Genomic DNA, 23389 nt, shown 5'->3' with positions numbered 1-23389 from the left:
AATAGCTATCTGCATGCCAAATTTCAGCCCGATCCGTCCAGTAGTTTGAGCTGTGCGTTGATAGATCAGTCAGTCAGTCAATCCTTTTAGGTATATATTTAGACTAGCTGATGCCCGCGACTTTTTAGGTTTTTAAAAACCTGTGATTCTCTTTGATTTTCCAGGATTAAAGTAGCCTATGTCACTCTCCAGATCTTTAACCAACTATTTATCTTAGATAATTCCTCTTCTTATTGGCGAAAATTGTATGAAAATTCGTACAGTAGTTTCTGAAATTAGCCCGAAACATGAAGTAAGCGCGACGGGGGATTTTATAATGGATGGGTAGGTAGTAGTGATATTATTCGACTCAACATTGCGGTCTTTATATTGTGGCGGCACTGCTCTCCTAGGAAACAGTAGCTTAGTAAAATTAATGTCTATAATTGAAACTAGCTGATGCCCGCGACTTCGTCCGCGTGGATTTACGTTTTTCAAAATCCCGCGGGAACTCTTTGATTTTCCGGGATAAAAAGTCAGCCTATGTCACTCTCCAGTTCTTTATCTATACCCATGCAAAAAATCACGTCGATCCGTTGCACTGTTGCGACGTGATTGAAGGACAAACCAACAAACCAAAAACCAACAAACAAACACACTTTCGCATTTATAATAAGGGTGCTGAGTGGAGTTTATTTTTAGAGGCCATGATTATGTGAGATAGAAAAATGTTCTATTTTGAGCCTCATCATGATCAACCATCGCCGGCTCACTATAGAGCACGGGTCTCCTCTGAGAATGAGAATGGTTTTTGGCCATAGTCTATCATGCTGGTCAAAGCGGACTGGCAGACTTCATACACCATTGAGAACATTATGGAAAACTCTCTGGCATGCCGATATCCTCACGAAATTTTCCTTCATAGTTAAAGCAAGTGATAGTTTAATTACTTAAAAAAAATAAAAACACACTCCGAAAAGTTAGAGGTGTGTGCCAGGAAAGCCTCCCAAACCCGCACAACCCCCGCTCTAACCCGGTGCAGGATAGCGCGGGTGACATGCGAGTGTGCGGGGTGTCCTCAGGCCTCATACCCCGATTTGCGATCTCGAGTCTCGACCTGTCGCGTCCTTGTATAGGTGTGTAAATTTAAACGCTCCCTGACATCCCTGACAAACCAGATTAAAATAATAAATAAAAAGCATATCACATCCTGTCACCTGAGCCAAGAATCTCATCAGAATATTATCTGTTATTCAAGACACATTTTGAGAAAATCCTCCAATTTCGAATAAACAGTGCAAAATGTGAGGCGTTATACAAATTGCGTTTTTATCCTACCATAAACAAGGGCTATTTTTGCGTTCCGCATTTCCTTTATAACAGAATCCTTTATTGCCTTTAGGCGTGAATGAGTAATAAGTATTATTTCATTTTGTAGCTGTTACTCAGCTGTTAGGTGGGTATATTTCTCTTGTACGAGTAAGTACAGTACGCGGCAGAAAGTAATGTACATCGACCTTTAGCAGGACATAGCGAATTTGTATTGTTTCTGTCGTTGAGACCGACAAAACGTCTTATAAGTATGACAGAGACAATGCTCTACACAGCAAAATGTCATTCTAAAGGCCGATGTACCTACTACTTTCGGTCGCGTACTGTACCTAGACTACGTCTTGAGAATATTTTTTTAATACCATGTACCTAGGTAGGTACCTGTTAATATTTTATTTTGAAAGCAAAATATAAAGATATATAATATAATAAAGATGTTTGCACAATAGCGATCTCTCTCAGGCGACCTTAGGATATAATAAAAATTAAAGAAAGCGGAACATTATAGCTGATATTTGGGGAAAAATCTGAAAACCGTGAATTTAGGGTTAGATCACACAAAAAAAAATTGTGTTCATGAACTAATAATTAGTATTTTCAAGTTTCGAAGTGAGTGACTATATCAAGTGGGGTATCATATGAAAGGTCTTCACTTGTACATTCTTAAACAGATTTTTATTTATTTTTATGCATCATAGTTTTTTAATTATCGTGCAAAATGTCGAAAAAATACGACTGTAGTACGGAACCCTTATTGCGCGAGCCCGACTCGCACTTGGCCGGTTTTTTTGTGTCTAAAACCATCTTCGCATTTCTAATGAAACCGATTTGGGCCAAATTGGTTGGATGGTTTCAAAGTCTATAACGGACATAGCTAGAAACATTTTTTGTGTTTTATATATTAGGAGGATTATCTTCAATAGGTGCTCAGAGGTGTCAGATGTCGGGAAGAATATGATTATGAGAAGGTGTATATAATATGTACACCTTTCTATAGTAAGAGGCAGTCATTTGGATATATGTAGCTACATTTGTTAAGGTTTCTTAGAAATATTATTATTTATGTTCTAAGCTGATTGATTGCACATCTAATAGTAAGTACGCGTAACGCACGTGCTTAAAAGTGACGTTATTATACCTACCAGTGTTTCTTCAAATGATATTCTTACCTACTTGCTTGGCTCAGTACTCAGTTATGACGACTGTAATCCAATTCAGTTGTTTTAAGGTTTCAAGAAATTGTCCTACGACTATAAAATAAATAGGTACAAATAAAAAATATACTATATTACGCTATAACATCAGCACAGTTTTTTTCTACTATATCTACGCCGGTGAAATCACAGGCATCAGCTAATTTATAATATGGGTAGCGATGTACGTATGTAAGCGCTATATTATTATATACGCGTATCGTCTCCTAAAAGTAATAACAACACTGTCAGCAACAAAAGACCCAAAATAGATTTTTATAGAGATTTTCTTTTTGAGAACTGCTCATCTGAATAGAAAATATTTGTACCAACCAGTCACAGGCAGTTTTCGTACCTACACTTCGAGCGTTAACTTCGAGGAAACGTAGGTACAGTTTTTCGATTTTTCGTATGAGGAAATAAACAACTTTTATTAAGAATTTTATGTTTCAGAGAAAATATTGTAGAGCTGGCCTATTTTCGACACTGACAACCAGAGGAGGGTAGAACATAGAGTGCTTTCGACAACCTTTTGATCCCAGATGCTTTTGACATACTAATTGAAAAAAGCAAGGAAAACCGGTCAGCTTGTATTAGAATTTTTAATCTTCTATAATATAAAAATGAGTCACTAAATGTGTTGCTCATCGCAAATCTCGAGAGCCGCTGAACCGATTTCGCTAATTCTTTTTAATAATATTCCTTGAAGTACGAGAATGGTTCTTACGTAGAGAAAAAATTAATTTTTTTTATAAAAAATAAATAAAATATAAAATAAATCCTTACGTTCAATTTCGCTATACACATACACCACCAAATTTTAATTACTATAAAAAATTGTTTGATCATAATTCGATTCTCAGTACGTTAATGCAGTTTAAAAAATTAATCACAATAGAAACTTATCGGGGAGTTAGTTTTAAATCGATTACAATATTTTGTACCGAACATAGACAAACCGAGAAGTAGGTAAGTGGTGTTATTAAAATAAAACAGTCTTGATTAACTAAATTGAATTAAATGAAACGTCTAATTATATATTTTACGGTATCTAATTAAAAAGTATAGTAGTAGTAAAATACCAAGATCAAACTATTAAACATATTTGTTGCTTTCAAATCTATAGTGCAAGTGATGTAGCATATTTTACTAAAATATCGAGAAATGTGCTGCAAGCTGTGATAGCCCGGTGGTGAGGACGTCGGCCTTCTAATCGGAAGTCGGGAGTTCGATCCCCGGCTCGCATCTCTAGTTTTTCGGAGTTATGTAATCGTTTTGAGTAATTAAGTATCACTTGCTTTAAGGGTGAAGGAAAACATCGCGAGGAAACCTGCATGCCTGAGAGTTCTCCATAATGTTCTCTAAGGTGTGTGAAGTCTGTCAATCCGCACTTGGCCAGTGTGGTAAACTATGGCCAAATCCTTCTCACTCTTAGAGGAGACCCGTACTGTGTAGTGAGCCGGCGATGGGTTGATCATGATGACCGAGAAATCTAAATAAGTATTTATGAGTGGTTATGTACATTTTCAATTTAAATATCGTTCTCTATTATAAAACTTGTCCTGTTAGCGGTTGGTTGCGTAATTTCAGATAACACAGTGGAAGAAAACTTTTGCTTTAGTACAAATTTTCGAACACCAGTGCAAATTGAATTGTCACTTATGAGATGACTAGGTCTGCAGTATATTTGTTAATAATATTAGTGGATGAATTAAACTTTTAAATAAAGCTAAGATACCTATTTACCACAGTGTGAAGCAATTCATTAAATTTTTGGTATAGGTATAAGTTTGCTATTACGATTAAAGTGCCTATCTAATTTGTTTTCCAAAGAAATTTGGGTAAAAAAGACAGATGTGGTATACGTACGTACCTATATGTGGTGGACATATAAATATAAAGATTAGTTTTAAACTGGTAACGTTATACTGATAGGATTAAAACGATTGATGCAGAAACTTGAAATTATAATTTATTTTCTGAAGCCAAACAAATTAAACAGTTGATACAGTAGCCGGCAAGAAATATTGTACATCGACGTTTAGAACGAGATTACGGCTTTGCAGAGCGTTGGCTCCACTCATACATATGTGACGATTTGTCGGTCTCAACGACAGAGACAACGCACTACGAAAGCGCTTACTCTTTCTATTCTAAAACAGATTTTTATTTATTTTATACATCATAGTTTTTGAATTATCGTGCAAAATGTCTAAAAAATACGACTGTAGTACAGAACCCTCGTTGCCTGACTCGCACTTGGCCGGTTTTTTTTTGTGAATTTATTTTATTTCACAAATGGTGGTCCCATGTATTAAAATATGCTATGCCTGGTTAAAAATCTACTGTTTACTAAGGTATTACACTGATCGCAAACAATTTACTCTTATCCGTTGAAGAGTTCCTATATATATCTCCAAAGATGTTCATCAAATCTTCACCAAAATATGGGACCACTTTTGAAGTAAGTATAACCCTTTCAAACAAAAAAATAATTTTAAAAATCGGTACAGGCATCTTCGAGTAATCGGGGAAAATACATAAAAAATAGAGAAAGATTCCGACGAATTGAGAACCTTCTCCTTTTTTGAAGTCGGTTAAAAGTTGATGCCTATACCATGAGAGCCATCCATTAGAGTTGGATCGAGGTGCGCCTAATCAAGTCGCATTGAATTATGTGGGTAATAAGAATATATTCCATTCGATAGGTATATTCTTATCTGCCCTCGTTAAATCTGCCTCGCGATATTCTTTAACCTTAGGTATTCCCAACTTCCACCAGATAGTGCCAATTTAGGGCCTGATGTGTCAAAAATCATTCGAATGCGTATGGGAACACCTGTAATAATTAATCAATAATGCCTATCGAAAGATTGGGATAAAATGTCAAAAATCAATCGAATGCGTATTAATTAATGGATAATGCCTAGTGGAAGATTGGGAAAAATTGGCGGAGGAATCACTTCAGCAAATACCTCATCTGTGGTAAGTGACGCTGTTGCAAATATCATCATTGTCAACCAATAGACGTTCACTGCTGGACATACTGTATGTTGTACTTCCACACGTTCTTGTGCCACCTGTATCCAGCGGTTTTCTGCGACTCGTCTGATGTCGCCTGTCCACAATCCAGTCGTGTATCTGCCAACGCTGCGCGAGCTGATTGCTAGGTATAATATAGGTGCAATCTGTGCGATTCAATTAGGCGATAATGGAGGGTAGCTTTAAAATAAATCTATGAGATGTCTATGAGTAAATTGACAATAAAATAAATCGAATGCTCATCCAATTGCAATTTACTCTCCAGTAATTGTCTTAAAGCGTCTAAGCATTGGCCCCAAACTCAATTAGTGCCGAATGGAGCCAACGTAAACATGTCTACGAAAGAAATTACTTCTAAATCTTTTGTTGTATCTACACAGTGAGACGTGTTTGAGATAATATAAGACTTCTCTAAGAAGTTATCACCAAGACGTATTGCTATGGTTGACAATTTTGCTTTGATTAATAGATATTATTTTTCCACATTTTTTCCACGTCACTACACTAAACGAACTTTATTCCCAGTTTTACCCAACATCATCAAATGTTACTGTTAAAAATTGGTCCTAGAGAATGTTGCTTTCATACTTTTCATAACAGTAGGTATGTACTTGAAATTAATTGGCGACCCCGTCTTTTCAAAAAAACAATGTCAATGGCAATTATGTTATTGGCAAAAACTTTGTTCCGTTTTCCTGAAAATTCTGTTATTTATTTTATTTATTTATTTATTTTTACCTTATGATACCTCGAGAATGTTTTGCTAGGCATAATAATAGTAATACAAAGGTCAATTCAAATTAGGTAAAGACTCTATACAACTAGCAACTAGGTTATGTTGTTATAAACTTTCAAATCCGATTTGAATAACGTGACTTACATACATACCTACTATTTGATCAATAGCTACCTAACTATTTTCTATTTTATAATGAGCAGTCAATAAAATATTCAATATCTGCTGCCGTGGCGAGCAATCCTTGGTTATAATTATTAATCAGAATTAATTAATTAAAGAAAGATTGAATATAACGGAGCCAAAAAAGTAGGTAAATATAAATAATATATAATAAGTACTCATTTTACATATGGGTCATAGTAATATTTTTAATCAACTTCAAAAAATGGAGGTTATGTATTATTTGGGAATGTTTCATTATATCATCTGTTCTAAACAGCCACGTAACGCTAATGTTTTCCTACTAAGTAAATTATTTACTTCATTATTATTTGAACTGCCATTAGTACTTGCCCGGACTCCGGAACGTTACTAGCCCGGGGTTAAAAAGTTGGCAGTGCCAAGAATTTGTAAGAAGCAATTCTGCGTTTGAGACAATTGGCACTGATTCTGAGCACACCTCCTTGCTAAACTAGTTTATAATTATGACAGTGAAAGTGATGCAATATATTAATAAAAACCAGCTAAGTGCGAGTCAGACTCGCGCACTGAGGGTTCCGTACCTACTCGGTTATTTTTTTCGTCATTTTACACGATAAATCAAAAACTATACATATTATGAAAATAATGTAGGCATAAAATAAATAAAAATCTTCTTTAGAATATACAAGTAAAGCCCTTTCATATGATATCCCACTTGGTACATCTTACTTTGGAAATTGAAAATATTAATTATTTGTTCATTAACACATTTTAATTTTTTTTGTTCGATGTAACCACAAATCCACGGTTTTCGGATTTATTCTTTTACTTGTGCTAGAAGACCTACCTACCTGCCAATATCATGTGATTCTAGGTTAACGGGAAGTACCATATAGGTTTTCGTGGCAGACACGACAGACAGACGGACAGACGGATAGACGGACAGACGGACAGACAGACAACAAAGTGATCCTAAAAGGGTTTCATGTTTCATTTTGAGGGACGGAACCCTAACAAAATCGAACGAGAAACCCTATTTTATGTATGTTATTTAAGTTACATATTTTATTTTAAAATGTTTCTTATAAATTATTTTATTTGTACGTAATTTGCTATAATTACAATTAGTAGGATTTTAACGATCACGATCAGACAAACTAGTGCATTAGGTATTAGATACCTGTATTTAATAAATCGTAACCAACTTGTTATGACTCACACACTATGAAAAATTATTAATTGCTGATCTTATAAGGCCGTGACCAAAATACTCCTTTCACCTGCTAACGGTAGTATCTGAGAGTTCAGCTTATTTGGTGATGTCGGACCGTTAAGGATACGACAAGGTCATGTGGCATTTGACCGTTTTTTATACGCATTTTAATTACCTTTTAGGCCCTAACAACTATATATCAGGCGTCGATGTAGCGCTATCTAATTGCACTATACTTAACGAGAACTAGTTTTTAAATTGATCTTTTTTTATAAAAACGTGTATAAAAATGCATACCAAAAGATGAAGCGTTTCTTGTCTCCTACCATCAGGTTACCTATTTAGCTTCACATTCGTATATTTGATTCAAGTCTTGCGATATAATTTTTAATTAAGTATTTCTATTGAATCGTAAAGATTGTGAACTCTGAGTTCCAAATCTTCGATCATGGTGCAAGTGCATGATAGGTACCTACATACAATGGTAAATACTTTTTAAAATGCAAATAGCGAGCAAACGAGCAGATGGGCCACCTGATGTTAAGTGTTTACCGCCACCCATGAACATTTGCAGCATCAAATAAATTGCCAATACGTTACCGATATTTTAAGAATTTATTGATCCACCCCTTGAAGTAACCCCATGTTGAAATCCAGAAAAGTTAAACGAATTATGCCACTTAATGTTAAGAACGGACTAGATACCTATTAGTTTATCATAATATTTCTAGGTCATCCGTCCTAGTTTTTCTCGAGTGGTATATTTAAAAATTCTTTTTAATGAAGGTCTGCATTTTACCTAAGAAGGTACCTAACTCAAGAAAACCTGCAAAAGGTGAAGTTTCTTCATCAAGTCATATAAATAGAAAGACTTTGTATTTCGCATTTATAATAGGGGTTCTACTGATAATATGGATGTAGATATTATATAAAATGAAAACGTAGCTTCACTAGTCTTTGATGACCCTATTAGAAGTTTACCGAAATACTCTCCATTTATCGGTATTCGATACATGTATAAGACAATAATATATGTATAAGTAGCAGAGGGTGGAAAAACAAAAAAGTAATCGCGCGAAAGTTTCAAGGTTGGTCGTAAACAGTGTCGGGAAGCCCTATAATAAACAATCCTTGGAGTGCCTGCTTGCAACTGGTTGAACAAGATGTATTCGTACTTAGACTGATTTCAAATGGAAAAACTGGTCAAGTGCGAGTTGGGCGAAACAAAACGTAGGGTTCCGTACCATCGTACAAGATAATATACCCAACACTTTTATGTAGAACATTGCAAGTTAATGACGGATTCCGCCATTTACGAGTATTATTGTGATTCAGTAAATTAATATTTACGTGAAGAAATTTTTTTTTTAATTATGTAACCACAACTTCGCGGTTTTCGGATTTTTTCCCTTTACTTACCTGCCAAATTTCATGATTCTTGATCAACGGCAAGTACAGATGGACAGACAGACAGACAGACAACAAAGTGATCCTATAAGGTTTCCTTTTTTCCTTTTGAGGTACCGAACCCTACAAAGGTAGTAAGTAGGCTTATTTACATGGCTTCTGAGTACTGACTTCTGTAGTGCTGTGATTAGACATTTGTGAGTGTAAGTTTCTTAACCTTCCTCATAAAGGGGGAGGCTAGGTATTCATTCGACCTGAAGGAATACCAATAACATATTTTCGTACGTATGTAACTATCATTAGTGTTTAATGTCTGAAGCAGTCGTTTATCTTCTGCATAGGTACACTGTTGGACATATTACTTTCTTAGGTCTCTTTTATATATAACACCAACGTGTTGCATTACTTTATTTAGGGCCTATCATCATTATCATCATGTTCAAACTCAGAGCCGGCCCACTACTGAGCACAGGCCTCCTCTTAGAATGAGAAGAGTTTACACTGTTACAGTATGAACTGGGAGAGTTCACACAGCTTTGAGCACGTTGAGAACTCTCAGTATGTGCCTATAGGTATATTATTTTTATAAATCATTACATAACTTGTTAAAACTACTTATATGTCGCCTAGGAAATAAAAATGTGAAGAAAATTAATAATAAAGTAAGTAAAACACTGGATACGCACATTATTGTAAGTATTTTATCAGTGCATAAATTTTATTGCAATTCACCTCCAAAGTCACCTATTTTAAAATCTTACGTTTCAGTTATTTGCGTAATTCTAACAGTATTCCAGATTCTCCAGTTTAAAAACCTCTCTTTGTGATGGAAATTTATTAGTTGGCCAATTTTAATGACTTCGTGAACTAGTCTCAGTTAGTAGGTACGGAGCAATCAGTGCACACGATTTGTGGGGAATAAAGTTGTAAGTATACCAGTTCTCTGTTTCGTGCTTGCTTGTAGAGTACTGCAGTCACAGATTTAGAGACATTCAATCTGTATTTTCCGGTAATCAAATCCAGAATCAAATACCCGTCTTTTAGTAAGTTCAAATGGTTATAATGAAGTACTCATTATTAAAACTTTGCAATGACCTAACTAATTTGGACATGACTTGCGAAAGTAATGTGCCATAACCACCACGGAAACTTCCGCTGTTGATTAAAAAAATATTTGCAAATCGGTCCAGAAACGTCGAGAAAATCGGTGTACATACATTAAAAAAACCCGGCCAAGTGCGAGCCAGACTCGCGCACCGAGGGTTCCATATTACGTCGTATCTTTTTGACATTTTGAAAAACTATTATGCATAAAAATAAATAAAAATCTGTTTTAGAATGTACAAGTAAAAGCCCTTTCATATGATAGCCCAATTGGTATAGTTATCTAACTTTGAAAATTGAAAATACTAATATTTGTTCATGAACACATTTTAAGTTTTTTTTGTGATGTAACCACAAATTCACAGTTTTCGGATTTATTCCTTTACTTGTGCTATAAGACCTACCTACCTATCAAATTTCATGATTCTAGGTCAACGGCAAGTACCCTATGGGTTATCTTGACAGACACGACGGACAGACGGACAGACAGACAAAGTGATTCTATAAGGGTTCTTTTACTTTTGAGGTACGGAACCCTAAAAACGGGTCGAATTGAGAACCATCTCCTTTTTGCACTCGGTTTCGGGACTCATTAGTGCAGTAGGTACCGATGTCATGAAATTTAGCTTGCATCTATTGAAAAGCCATATTACCTAAGTAAAAAGAAATATACAATAAAGAAGCACTTTAGAAAAAGCTATTTTTGCATGAAAAGGGTTTCAGTTGAGTGCAGCGTTTTTCTTTGAATAGACATCTTTATTTCCATTTCTGAATAATTCAAAAGTTTCTGTCTAGAAAAGGGTCGTGAAAAGCCAAGCGAAGCAAAGACTATTTCACACCATACGAAATGAATTCGTACTGTATAAAAGTTCGACTGTTTAAATCTTTTTCGATGACGAAATTCTTACGGTAAGCTAGCAAGAAAAGAGAGATAGGTAGATAGATATATTATAACATTTTAGGTAAGTTGCACCATGGGCTGTTATCGTTAATGATAAATTTGACCAGCAAAAAAAACCATATTTAATAATAATAATACAATGCATATTATAGTGCAGTAGGTACCACATAAGTATATTAGTTTATACATAATGTGAGTAATTACAGGTAATGCATTGTAAAATCTCGAATAAGTAGGTCACTCAGCTTGGATATTATCGGATCCCTCCAACTCAACCCCTTAGGGACTAATTATAACAGGCAACTGAGGTGCACGCCACGTGCGCTGCGTTTCGGGCACAAACTAAAATTATATTAACGACGCAACGGCAACGCTTGATGTTATCCATTCCATAGAAATTAATTCATTTTTAGTATGCGCTGAAACGCAACGTACTGGGCGCGCGCTTCGAGAGCCTGTTATAACTAATGCCTTATGGCACATATCTGTGATACCAGGTGCCATTTCACATGATTTAAATTGATTTATGGAGGTAAGAATATTGACTTGTGTAACCCACTTTCCTTTTTTTTGGTGGTCAAATCTAACGTTCACGGGAACCGTTCATGGTGCAACTGGTCCTTAACATTTATTCGTACCAAAGTAACGGGTTATCATGATCAATCTGCTACACGGTTTTGATGCTTTCAACCCTATATGAAATAGGGGCCTAAATGGGAGCTTGCTCCGGTGGTTCACTTCATACATTAAAAACCATATGCAAGCAGTTGTCTTGGGTAGTGCTAGAAGTGACTTCGTGACTATACCCTCAGGAGTACCTCAAGGGTCCATTCTAGGCCCCCTTTTATATAACGCCTATATATTTGACATTGGAAGCTGCTTCCACCATGCGCAATACTTAATGTTTGCGGATGACAAAAAAGTTTTCGCCAAAATACGTTCCATTGAAGATTGTTATAAATTACAAAAAGACCTCAATGCCTTGACAGAATACTACGCAAGGAACAGGATCTCAGTTAATGTTAAAAAGTGCCACCATATAACTTTGACTCGTAAAATAAATATAATTGAATTTGACTACATAATCAATGGCACAAACTTACCCAGAGTGACTACCGTTAGAGATCTGGGTATCCAACTTGATACTAAACTTTCAATGGATGTCCATATTGATAAGGTAGTAAATAGAGCTTACAAACAATTGGGTTTCATCAAACGGGTAACCCGTACTTTTAGTAATGTGGAATGCATAAAAACACTTTACTTCGCGTATGTCCGGAGTATTCTAGAATATGCGTGTAATATCTGGTCGCCTCAATACATAATATATGCCCATAGGCTTGAAACCATACAGAGGCAGTTTCTTAAATACTTAGCTTTTAAAGACTTTAAAAAATTTAATAGTTATGAGGAAGCGTGTACTCACTACGGTATCGGCTCACTGGAACATAGAAGGGAACAATGTGATATGTTGTTACTGCAAGCAATTTTAACCGGCTCAATCGATTGTCCTAGCTTACTCTCAGCCTTTTCATTTAATGCTCAACCTTCAAGAACGCGTCACACGCGCCTTCTAAATGTTCCCAAATCTAACTCAAATTATGCGCGAAATTCTATAATTCCACGCTTGGTACGTACTTATAACAATCAGTTCGCTGAGTTTGACTTATTTTTCCTATCAAACAATAAATTTAAAAAGGAATTAAGAAACTATCATCGTAAAACAAAAAAAAAGTAGCTAACATCTAAATATGCATGCAATCATACACTCCCATTTACACACACACTCACATGCACACACGCTCACACATACTCATAAGCACACACTCACACACGCATACACACACACATACAATCATACACACACTGTTGTAATTTTATTTTATTATTGTATATACCTACATTTATTCTAACTCTATTCTGTTAAAATAGTTTAATTATAATTTTAAGTAATCTCTTTTGGCCTTCTGTTATACCTAGATTTAAATTTAAATAATTATTATGTATTTACGCTGTTGATTACTTTCAAATAAACAAAATAAAATAAAATAGACTAATATCTACTTATATAAAATAGACTACATACCTATACAATCAGAACATGCTCATTGCTCTACGCATGCTCTTAATACCGGTTTGAACTATTAAACCGTTGACAGTTAAACTCGTATTTCCAATGTACAAGGAGGTATATTTACTATAATTATAATATAATAAAAGGAAGTGTTAAAATGGTGAACGTAATAGTTATGTGTGGTAATAATATGATGAGCAGTGACAAAAATATTTTTTAAATTAAAAGCCAGAAGTTTTTGCTTATGTAAGTAAACTTGCTTCAATACCAAATGCACAGTAGCTATAATAAGATAACAAAATAAAATAAATAATAAGGTGTTTTATTATTATTTCATGCGATGTTTGCAATATGTAAAAACCTGTAAACATGCTCATCCCAATTTGCTTTTTACACATCAAAGCTTACCACGGACGGCAACCGAATAACTTTTTTTTTGGTTGCCATTAAAGTGATTGGCAACTTATAAAAATATCATTATTCTCTTTTTGAATCACTGTCACTTTGGCACATCGATCGACATTTATTTTAGTAAAGGTTGGCACACATGTGATTTTTTGCGCGAAATTTGACGATACAGTTTGTGGGGACTGTATGCCTCGTGCGATGGAAATACTGCCTCCCTTCGCGACTGACGAAGTACTGAAAGGTTGGAACAGACGCGACGACGACGTCTAGCGTTGTAAATTATTGGAACTGGAAGCCTTAGTTTTCATTGGAAAACATTTGTTATTTTGTACGTAAGTTTATATTTTTGTTTGGTTTTAATAATGTAATTAATTTTCAATCAGTAATAAGTTACTGCGTATTAGGTAAAAGTGTTTCTTGTTTTGTGAATAAAACTAATTTCAGCATTCAGCGAATTGACGATATAATAGAGGCCATTTAGAACTTATATAATGTAACTTTAGTCCTAACTCCTAAGTCAAAATTACAGAATTCTATTTCTATTTTCTATTCTATACCTATCTATTCAATCCAATGAAAAAATTAAAAGAGAAACACTAAAAGATTTTTTTGAACTGCAGGCTGTTCCATATTACAGATTGAGCCTCAACAAACTATATTAAAGTGTTTTCGTATATGAATATTAGCAGCGCAATGGGTATTTATTATCATGATCATCATCATTGTCAGCCGGTAGACGTCCAAGGCTGGATATAATATGTTTCTGACTGATGACTTCCGACGCCCGGCCTTGCGCCGCGCCGCCTGAATCCAGCGGCACCCTGCGACTATTTCATTAATTGCGCAAAATTAGTACTACTAGGTAATCAGTACCTGTATTATAAATGCGAAAGTGTGTTTGTTGGTTTTTCCTTCAATAACGTGATTTTTTTGCATGGGTATAGGTCCAAGTCTTTCTATCTATGTCATTCTCCAAGTCTTTACTTGGAGAGTGACATAGATATTTTATCCCTTAAAATCAAAGAGTTCCCACGGGATTTTTAAAAAACCTAATTCCACGCGGACGAAGTCGCGGGCGTCAGCTAATGTATACCTAATGTATTAGTTATACGTACTATATATTCTTTACTATACTTATAGTATTATAATAGCTCAACAATCAAGGAGCGGAATGAAATCTGCAAGGTCGGTTATCCCATCCGTCCCACATTGAGTAGGTACATTAATAGCTCGCGTAGTAGGACGGGAAGAGGGTGAAAAAGAGGAATTGACATATTAGGTATGTGTGTTATGAATGTGGCTTATGTGTTTTCAAAATATTGGACTCCTGCTCTTTGCTAAGAAAAACATGTCGGGGCACAAAATCTTAAATAAATAGCGTGCGAATTAAAAAGAGGAGTAGAACGATTTCTCAGCTGCATTCATTTCAAAGTCAATAAAGCTGTTTTAGCAGGAAGTAAGGGAAGAAAAACTTGCTTTTGAAACGTTGTCAACCCTGCTTTTGTTCACCAACTCCAATTTCCACTTCCAATCGGTTTACCGATAGAGATGACAATGATAGTTACCCGTTATACCATTGTGTAACTGACAGAATGATGTCGCCGTCGTATCGTATTAGGGCCAGCGCAGACCGAGCGCGCCAAGTGATAGCGAGATGGAGTCTAAAATCTAAATGTGGGGAGTGGCAGCGAGTAGCGTAGAGTCACAGCTATAGTTGAGCTATTATGAACGTGGGAACGGAGTCATAAATCATAACAATCATGGGGTTGTGAGAATGCCACAGAAGTCGTTATCGATAAAGGGATGCCCTCGGACGCAGGTATAGTTGGTAGCTAATTTTGTATTGTTTCTTTTTTACTATTACACACAACACCAGAGTATCAGGTTCCAGTTCCATAAGGTCTATAAGTGCGAGCGAGTGATATAATAGTATAGCGTGACGCGTAAAGAGGTGCTCTGAGAGACGGCTAATGCACGGTTATAATATTATTGGCGTGAATCAGTCGGACTTTCGCGCGGTGCGCTGCTAGGTCCTGCTGACTCCTATGCACCGCGCGAGTCTCCTAGAGCCTGCTCATTTTAACCATACTACGTCAAAGAAAATAAGCCGATTTTAAGTTGATAAACAAACCTTCCACTTCGCTCCGTCTGTGAGCGTTGCTCTTTATAATCGCTGTAGCACTCGAAAGCTGAAAACTAAAAGTGTAAAGGGCCACTCTTTTGCGGTACGTTGAATTCATGATGGGTTCACAATTTTTAGCATTTTTCTGGAATTGCTTGGTAATTCAGGCCGCTATAATATCTAACGTTAATATAATCTAAGTTAACTTTAAATTTTGTTGTTTTTAAACTTAAAGTTAGTTATTAAACTTTAAATATTGTTGTTTTTACTGCTAGCTGTGATGCACAGCCTGTGAATGAATTCTGTGATCTACGAGGGTCTCTATTATTCTCTATCATTTAGGTACCTATACTGATTCTCACTTCAGTCTCATTTTAAAATGTTTATACACCTACCCTACTTATATCGTTTATTATTAATAGCTGACCCGACACACGTTATACTGCCCAAATTTAAATAAAAGGTCTTCTAAATATTCTTGTTTTGTTTACGTAACGGGCGGAGTGACGCCCTCTAGAATTAGTATTGCGAAAGGGTCCCTACTGTTCCGATTTATTTTCCCAGATAATTTTAGCATTACCATAAACAAAATAAGAAAAGGTATTCCGCATATCCATCGTTTCAATCGTGAGTTATGGTTTCGAGTTCTTACAAAAATCCATTAAAAAAGGACGTTCAGTTTTTCCAGAATTTGAAAAATTTCCGGGAAAATTTTCTAATTTTTTTTTCCGTATAAACCTAATTCGGAATATTGTGAATATTTTAAAACAACAAATAGCCAAATCTGTCTAGCTGTTCTCAAAGTGTTGCCCTTACCACCGAACAGGATTTCATTTCTATTTATATAGACTATAGCTTTTGCTCGCGACTTCGTTCACATGGAACACACAAATTTCAAACACCTATTTTACCCCCTTAGGGGTTGAATTGTCAACAGTCCTTTTTTAACGTAGTTATGTCTACGTTCGTAAGTAATAGCTATCCGCATACCCAATTTCAGTCCATTCTATCCATTTGTTTGAGCTATGCGTTGATAGATCAGTCAGTCAGTCAGTCGGTCAGTCAATCAACTTTTCCTTTTATATAGATTAAGATAAAGGTAACAATAATTCGCAAAATGCGTTTATTTCACTCCCCAATCGAATAAGTCAATCCCATTGATATTTTAATTAACAATTAATCAATGTCAGCCTCTGTTTGTACATCCCACTTTCAACGCCTCTTTGTTTCCCTCCGACGCTCTGAGCTACCGCAAACAACCATAACAAACAGAATAATAAAGAAAAATAATGTTTTCTGTCTACTCGTAGTAAACGCCAATAGTCTAATAAATCCGTACTAAAATATGTTCGAGAACAATGATAATAATAGGCCAGTCTACCATAAAGAGGCTTTGAATGAAATTGAAAAGATGAAGTTTTTATAATTTTTGCATTTTTTGCAATTCTTTGAAAACTTTTCTAATGGCTAACAGCTCTGAATTTATAAACCACTAGCTTATGCTCGCGACTTCGTCTGCGTGGACTACACAAAATTTCGAACCCCTATTTCACCCCCTCAAGAGTTGAATTTTCGTCATAATTCTGCATGCCAAATTTCAGCTCGATCCGTCGAGTAGTTTGAGCTGTGCGTTGATAGATCAGTCAGTCAGTCACCTTTTCCTATTATATATTTAGACAATTGTGGAGGTACTTAAACTTTCTGCGCTGGTTTCATCTTATCAACTGAAAATGATCAGTCTATGATGAAGGTTAAAGCTTTATTGACTGGACTATAATAATGTCCTATCCTTTCGACAACAAGGAAACCTTATAGTAAAAAAATATGATGTTTTAAAGTGCAAATTTTTATTAGAGACAAGTGCCCCCCCCCCCCCCCCCCACCCCCCCCTCTCCCCTCCCCCTCCTATATCTTAGGAGATATCACGAATTTAAAAAAATGGAGACGGCTGCCGCAGTCCGTGCATGCAACGCGATTATGTCGCAGTACGAAGTACGATTAGATGATATTGGAGGTAGGCAGTAGCTGTACCTACCAAGTAAAGACTTTTTGAACTCGAGGACCCAAACCCTTAGTCAAGGCTAAGGATTTGGGTCCTCATGTTTGCTCTAAGGAATTTCATTCTTAAATCGTGGTGATACCATGGGAATTTTTAAAGAATCATGCGTTTAAATGTTTTAACGGTACTGAGATATCTTGCATCACGGGGACGGGCTACTACAGATAGGTTACTTTTTGTTCTGGAAAATCAAAAGTTCCCACGGGATTTTTAAAAACCTAAATCCACGCGGGCGAAACCGCGGGGATCAGCTAGTATTATCATAAGTGTCAAAATCATAATTATAAGGGAATCATGGTGGTAAAGTGGCAAAATCGCGACTGTAGGATATCTGTACTGAAATGTAGGTAATGTACCTACCTCTGATAGGCATATAGGCACCATTTATAACGGCGTGATTTTCGTCCACCAACATAACTAAGCGCTCCTACTAAACTTTTCGTACACTCATGTAGTAGGCACTGAAACCGCTGAGCGAAAAAAATGTAGATGAAACCACGGACCTAAATCACTTGTTTGAAAACTCTCTGAGAGATTCTGAAGAAGTTCCAGCACCTCCCGTTAGGTGGCGTTGAAACAATTTTGCGATCTTATCTCATATTGCCATTATCCAAGGCGCTCTCGAGAGGAAAAGGTTTTATTTCTATTTCCGTATCGGTTGAGCAAGTCCCAATAAACAGGTTTTGAACATGTTATTCAAACCCATTCCTTCGGGGATTCTTGTGTGAAACCAGTATATATTCACTTTATCTGAAAATGCTTGACAAAGAAAATAATGAAATAGGTCTTTTACTTCTGTAAAGATTTTATTATAGCTTTTGAAGTACCCCTAAGTAGGAAGATGAAAACAGGATAATTGAGCTGAGCTACTTAACTTTAATAAGTTTATGGACGATATTTTATTTTAATTTAGGTTTTTAAAATCCCGCGGAAATTCTTGGTTTTCAGAGATAAAAAGTAGCCTATAACCGTCTTCGAGATGCAAACTGTCTCAGTAGCAAATATAAAAAAAACCCGGCCAAGTGCGAGTCAGACTCGCGCACTGAGGGTTCCGTACTAAAGTCGTATTTTTCGACATTTTGCACGATAAATCAAAAACTATTATGCATATAAATAAATAAAATCTGTTTTAGAATGTGCAGGTAAAGCCCTTTCATATGATACACCACTTGGTGTAGTAAACTTTTGAAAATTTAAAATACTACCTAGTTATTTGTTCATGAACACATTTTAATTATTTTTTGATGTAACCACAAATTCACGGTTTTCGGATTTATCCCTTTGCTATAAAACCTACCTACCTACCAAATTTCATGATTCTAGGTCAACGGGAAGTACCCTTTAGGTTTTCTTGACAGACGGGCAGACAGGAAGACAGACAACAAAGTGATCCTATAATGGTTCCTTTTTCGTTTTGAGGTACGGAACCCTAAAAATCGATAGAAATCCAATTAAACAAGACCGTGGAAAAGTAACAGACAGATCTATCTATCAGACAGACAGATACATTTTCGCATTATAATATTAGTAGGTATAAATACATATAATACATTTTCAGTTATTGGGCCCAAAGAGGCATGCGGAAAAGGGAGTTGTGGAGAAATTGGAGGAAATTTCTAATTTTTTTGAAGGTATCGTGGAACAGATCGAGCTTGTTTGGTTAGAATAGGAACTTAAATACGGCGGTATACCTCCCTGCCTACATGATAATGGTAAGAATCTAGGTATTTCTAGACTAAACTAAGTTGAACAACAGCAAGGAATATACCTACAGAAGCGTAGTTTCTTTAGACGCGCGTAGAGTGTATTACTTGATAATGTAATGTATTTCCATCTTTGAACATCTTATTCTTGATCTTACAATACGGAACAAGTATTAGGTATTGATCAGTAAACGATAAATTAGCGCTGGGCTGCTTGAAGAACCAATAATTTGACCGCCTGATTTAGAACGCGGTAGGATTTATCGGTCTATCATAGGTTGCGAATTCATCTAAATGTGCCTAAAGTAATAGTTTTCTTTGTTATTTGCTGTTTTGTGGTGCAATAAAGTATATACCTAGTACCTACATTATATATCGTCAGAGCTCTAGAATCGTCTTATTTCCTTCTATTGGGCGTTTGTCTACAGGGTTATTATGTTGGCTTATTAGGAACGCGGGATACGATTCTACACAAGTACCCAAGTCTTTTCTCTTACCCACTCTTCAAACCATATTGTTTTTCTTACGTCTCCTTGGTAACCCAGATTGTGTCATAATGCGCAGACTCGATCAACGTTACTAGACAACGTTTGCGTCCCGATTACTGCCGAGTTTCTCGGACATATATATACAAACAAAATACTTACCCTCTAACAAATAAACCTGGAATAGCGGTGGAATAGTTATACTCTGTTTTGTCTTTTTCCTTCAAATTTCAAATTACTGATGACAGAGAAAGACAAAACAGATTATAACTATTCCACCGCTATTCCAGGTTTATTTGTTAGAGGGTTAGTCTCTGATAAAAACGGTTAGTAAACTAAAGGAAATATTTTATGATTCATAAAACCATGCATAAATTTTGATACGAGTATAAGTAGGATTTTAGGTTGCTTAAAATATAGGTATTTTATTGCGAATAAAAAAGCTTTTACGGCAACATTTAAAGCAACACGTACGACAATGGGTGGGGTTTGAACCGTCGACCTTTCGGTTTTCAGTCCACTACTCTACCCGTTGAGCTATAGAGGCTTAATTGTGTGAGTCGTGAGTTGCGTATTTAGGGTTCCGTACCCGAAAGGTGCCAACGGGACCCTATTACTAAGCCTCCGCTGTCCATCGTCGCGTGTAAAAGCAATAAATATAAACATATTTATATCATTATAAACATATTTAGATCACTATTGTTATGTACTAAATCACGCATGTACAATAACAAAAGTTTGTTTACAAACTGTCTGAGGTAGTCTATGAATAATACATTATTTCTCCTCATCCTACATAAATAAATAGAATAGGTATACAGTTATACCCTATTGCGGGACTAAATTATATTTAAATGTATCTACTCTAAGACAAAGAAACTCAGTATGAGGAACTGTGTATCGTGGTTATAATTTTTTTTATTGAACCACCGACAGAATCATACAAAATAATACATTATTCAAATCCTATAATATAATTCAAATTAAAGGCGGCTACAGCATTCTAAAGACGGATAAGTCGTGCGTAAGAACTTAGATCTAACAGCTTATATAACACGACCCTGTATATGACATGGTTTTATATAAAAATAAAAATAAGATAAAAAAATGAAAATCAAAAATAAATAAAGCTTATAGTTTAGGTTTATATTAAACTAGCTGATGCCCGCGACTTCGTCCGCGTGAAATTAGGTTTTTAAAAATCCCGTGGGAACTCTTTGATTTTTCGGGATAAAAAGTAGCCTAAGTCACTCTGCAGGTCTTTATCTATACCCATGTTAAAATCCCGTCAATCCGTTGCACCGTTGCGACGTGATTGAAGGACAAACCAACAAACCAACAAACCAATACTCCAACAAACCAACAAACAAACACACTTTCATATTTATAATAACTTAAGGGTACTGATTATTATCAAGAAAGCCACCGCACCTCAGTTCTGCCAGTGTGCGTTGTGCCTACGTATTATTTCACATAGAGATTGTTGGTTAAAAAATTATTCGTACTATATAACTTAATCAAATAACCAAACACTCTTATTTAAGGAAATCACTAATTTAAAGTGTTACACTTGAATTAATCCAGAAGGATTGAAGTACAAAATTAACATGACTATCCCTTGGTAGATCCTTTGTAATCCTTACATTGTTAAACTATCATTTTCATTATGCTCCAATCCAAAAAGCTTTATGGAAATCTCTATGATAATAAGTGCCTATTAGGTAGTATGTATGTATAAAACTATACATATATGATGTAAGCTCGGTGTAAGTATGTTAATGTATGAGGTACTGGTGTATTTTTCCCCAAAGAGAATGTTAAATATATATTTAATTTTGGGTTTAGGATTTAATTAACGAAAGTATCTAAGCTGGCCTTTCAAGCCTATCAAAGGGATTCGTTAAACCAAAAGCCTGTGTGCGTACAATTTGATATTAATTTTTTTTATGTTCGTTTCTCTTCAAAAAAATAATTGTGTTTATTAGATGTTACGACGACGGTAACAGGCTTGTCCTGATTAACTGACTGTCTGATATCTAGCAACGCAAGTGTTAGAAACTTACATTTTTGACAATAGTTTCCTTTTGTAACGCAGATTACTAATAAATAGAGAGAGAGAGCCAGCGCGGGCCAGATCTTCGTTATTTTATCAAATCTGAAAGTTTATCTGCGTATGGTCCCCAGCACAGGGAGGAACGTTCATTTTGATGTTTGTTTGGATCATGGTGGCTTTGGGAGATAACAGGTAATAAAGGTGTAAAAAATCTTAATCAACCCCCTGCCAAAGTTAGTTTAACTGTGTAGTTAGTTAGTTTAGTTAGACTGAGTGTCTGGCAATGCATGACGTGATTTTTAATACTATTCCGAAGAAAATGTAAAAATTAGACTATACTGCAACATAAATTTTTTTAAACCTTTATTACCTGTTATCTTCCAAAGTCACCATGATCAAAAGTTAAACAAACATCCAAACAAATGTTATTCCCTGTGTTGGGGACAATAAACAGAAAAAGTTTCAGCTTTTATGAAATAACGAAAGTCTGGCACGCGCTGGCTCTTAGTCGAAAAGGATTTTTGGAAACTTCACTTTTAAGAGAGTTAAATAGAAGATAAAAGTTCATCATTTTTCAAGTTATATACATGAACATCGATATTTATTTAGGCTCTCAGTTAAAAATAAAGAAATACTTATTTCACGATATTGGAAAATTCCATCCCTGATTCACAAAAGTTCCATTCGAGCGAAACAGGAGTAGGTTAGTTAGGTTTTAGTAGAAAGTTACAAGTTTTTTTATCAAAAAATCTTAGTTCTGTGTGATCGACACTTAAAAGCATATTATCATGAAATTACGACTTAGAAAGCTTCCCTTGAAATTGTGTATAAAGACAAATGTAACGATATAGCATAAATTGTATACTTTATTGCTTATTAATTAATAGCATGTAAAATGATGAGCTGTGATAGCCTAGTGGTTAGGACGTCCGCCTTCTAATCGGAGGTCGATGGTTCGATCCCGGGCACGCACCTCTAACTTTTCGGAGTTATGTGCGTTTTAAGTAATTAAATATCACTTGCTTTACCGGTGAAGGAAAACATCGTGAGGAAACCTGCATGCCTGAGAGTTCCCCATAATGTTCTCAAAGGTGTGTGAAGTCTACCAATCCACACATGGCCGGCGTGGTAGACTAATGGCCAAACCCTTCTCACTCTGAGAGGAGACCCGTGCTCTGTAGTGAGCCGGCGATGGGTTGATCATGATGATGATGAAATTGATGCTATTATTTTTAATTAATAATAATTAAATTAATTTAATAATTAAAACGTAGAGACGTTTATAACATACGGCGAGAGGCTATTTATTTTCATACGAAATTTTGATACCTACCTGTACCTGTACCCGTAGTACAAGATTTTACGTCTCACCAAACGAAACCAAATTCGAGAGTCGAAATACTTCCGCGGTACAGTAAAATGGACCTAAACAGC

The 23389-nt window shown here is 35.7% G+C and overlaps 1 protein-coding gene across 12 annotated transcripts in view; it reads right to left on the bottom strand.

The window, feature by feature from the left end:
- Positions 1–23389, bottom strand: part of LOC117985176 (uncharacterized) — a 211660-nt gene that overhangs the window by 63055 nt on the left and 125216 nt on the right. For 3 of the 12 annotated variants that reach the window (XM_069500736.1, XM_069500737.1, XM_069500739.1), the window contains exon 1: positions 13534–13749. The exons of 8 other annotated variants lie outside the window; for them this stretch is intronic. Coding sequence is in view for 1 of the 4 variants with exons in the window: in XM_069500739.1 (XP_069356840.1) it covers positions 13534–13572 (39 nt within the window). In the remaining 3 variants the exon portion in view is untranslated. Of the gene's footprint in view, positions 1–13533; positions 13750–23389 lie in introns of those variants that run through there. One more of the 12 variants, XM_069500738.1, reaches the window with a different exon arrangement.

The sequence above is a fragment of the Maniola hyperantus genome, chromosome 9 (genome assembly GCF_902806685.2).
Source record: "Maniola hyperantus chromosome 9, iAphHyp1.2, whole genome shotgun sequence".
NCBI classification, from domain to species: Eukaryota; Metazoa; Arthropoda; class Insecta; order Lepidoptera; family Nymphalidae; genus Maniola; species Maniola hyperantus.
The sequence above is the reverse complement of the archived record's forward strand: the minus strand, read 5'-3'. Positions and strand labels throughout refer to the sequence as shown.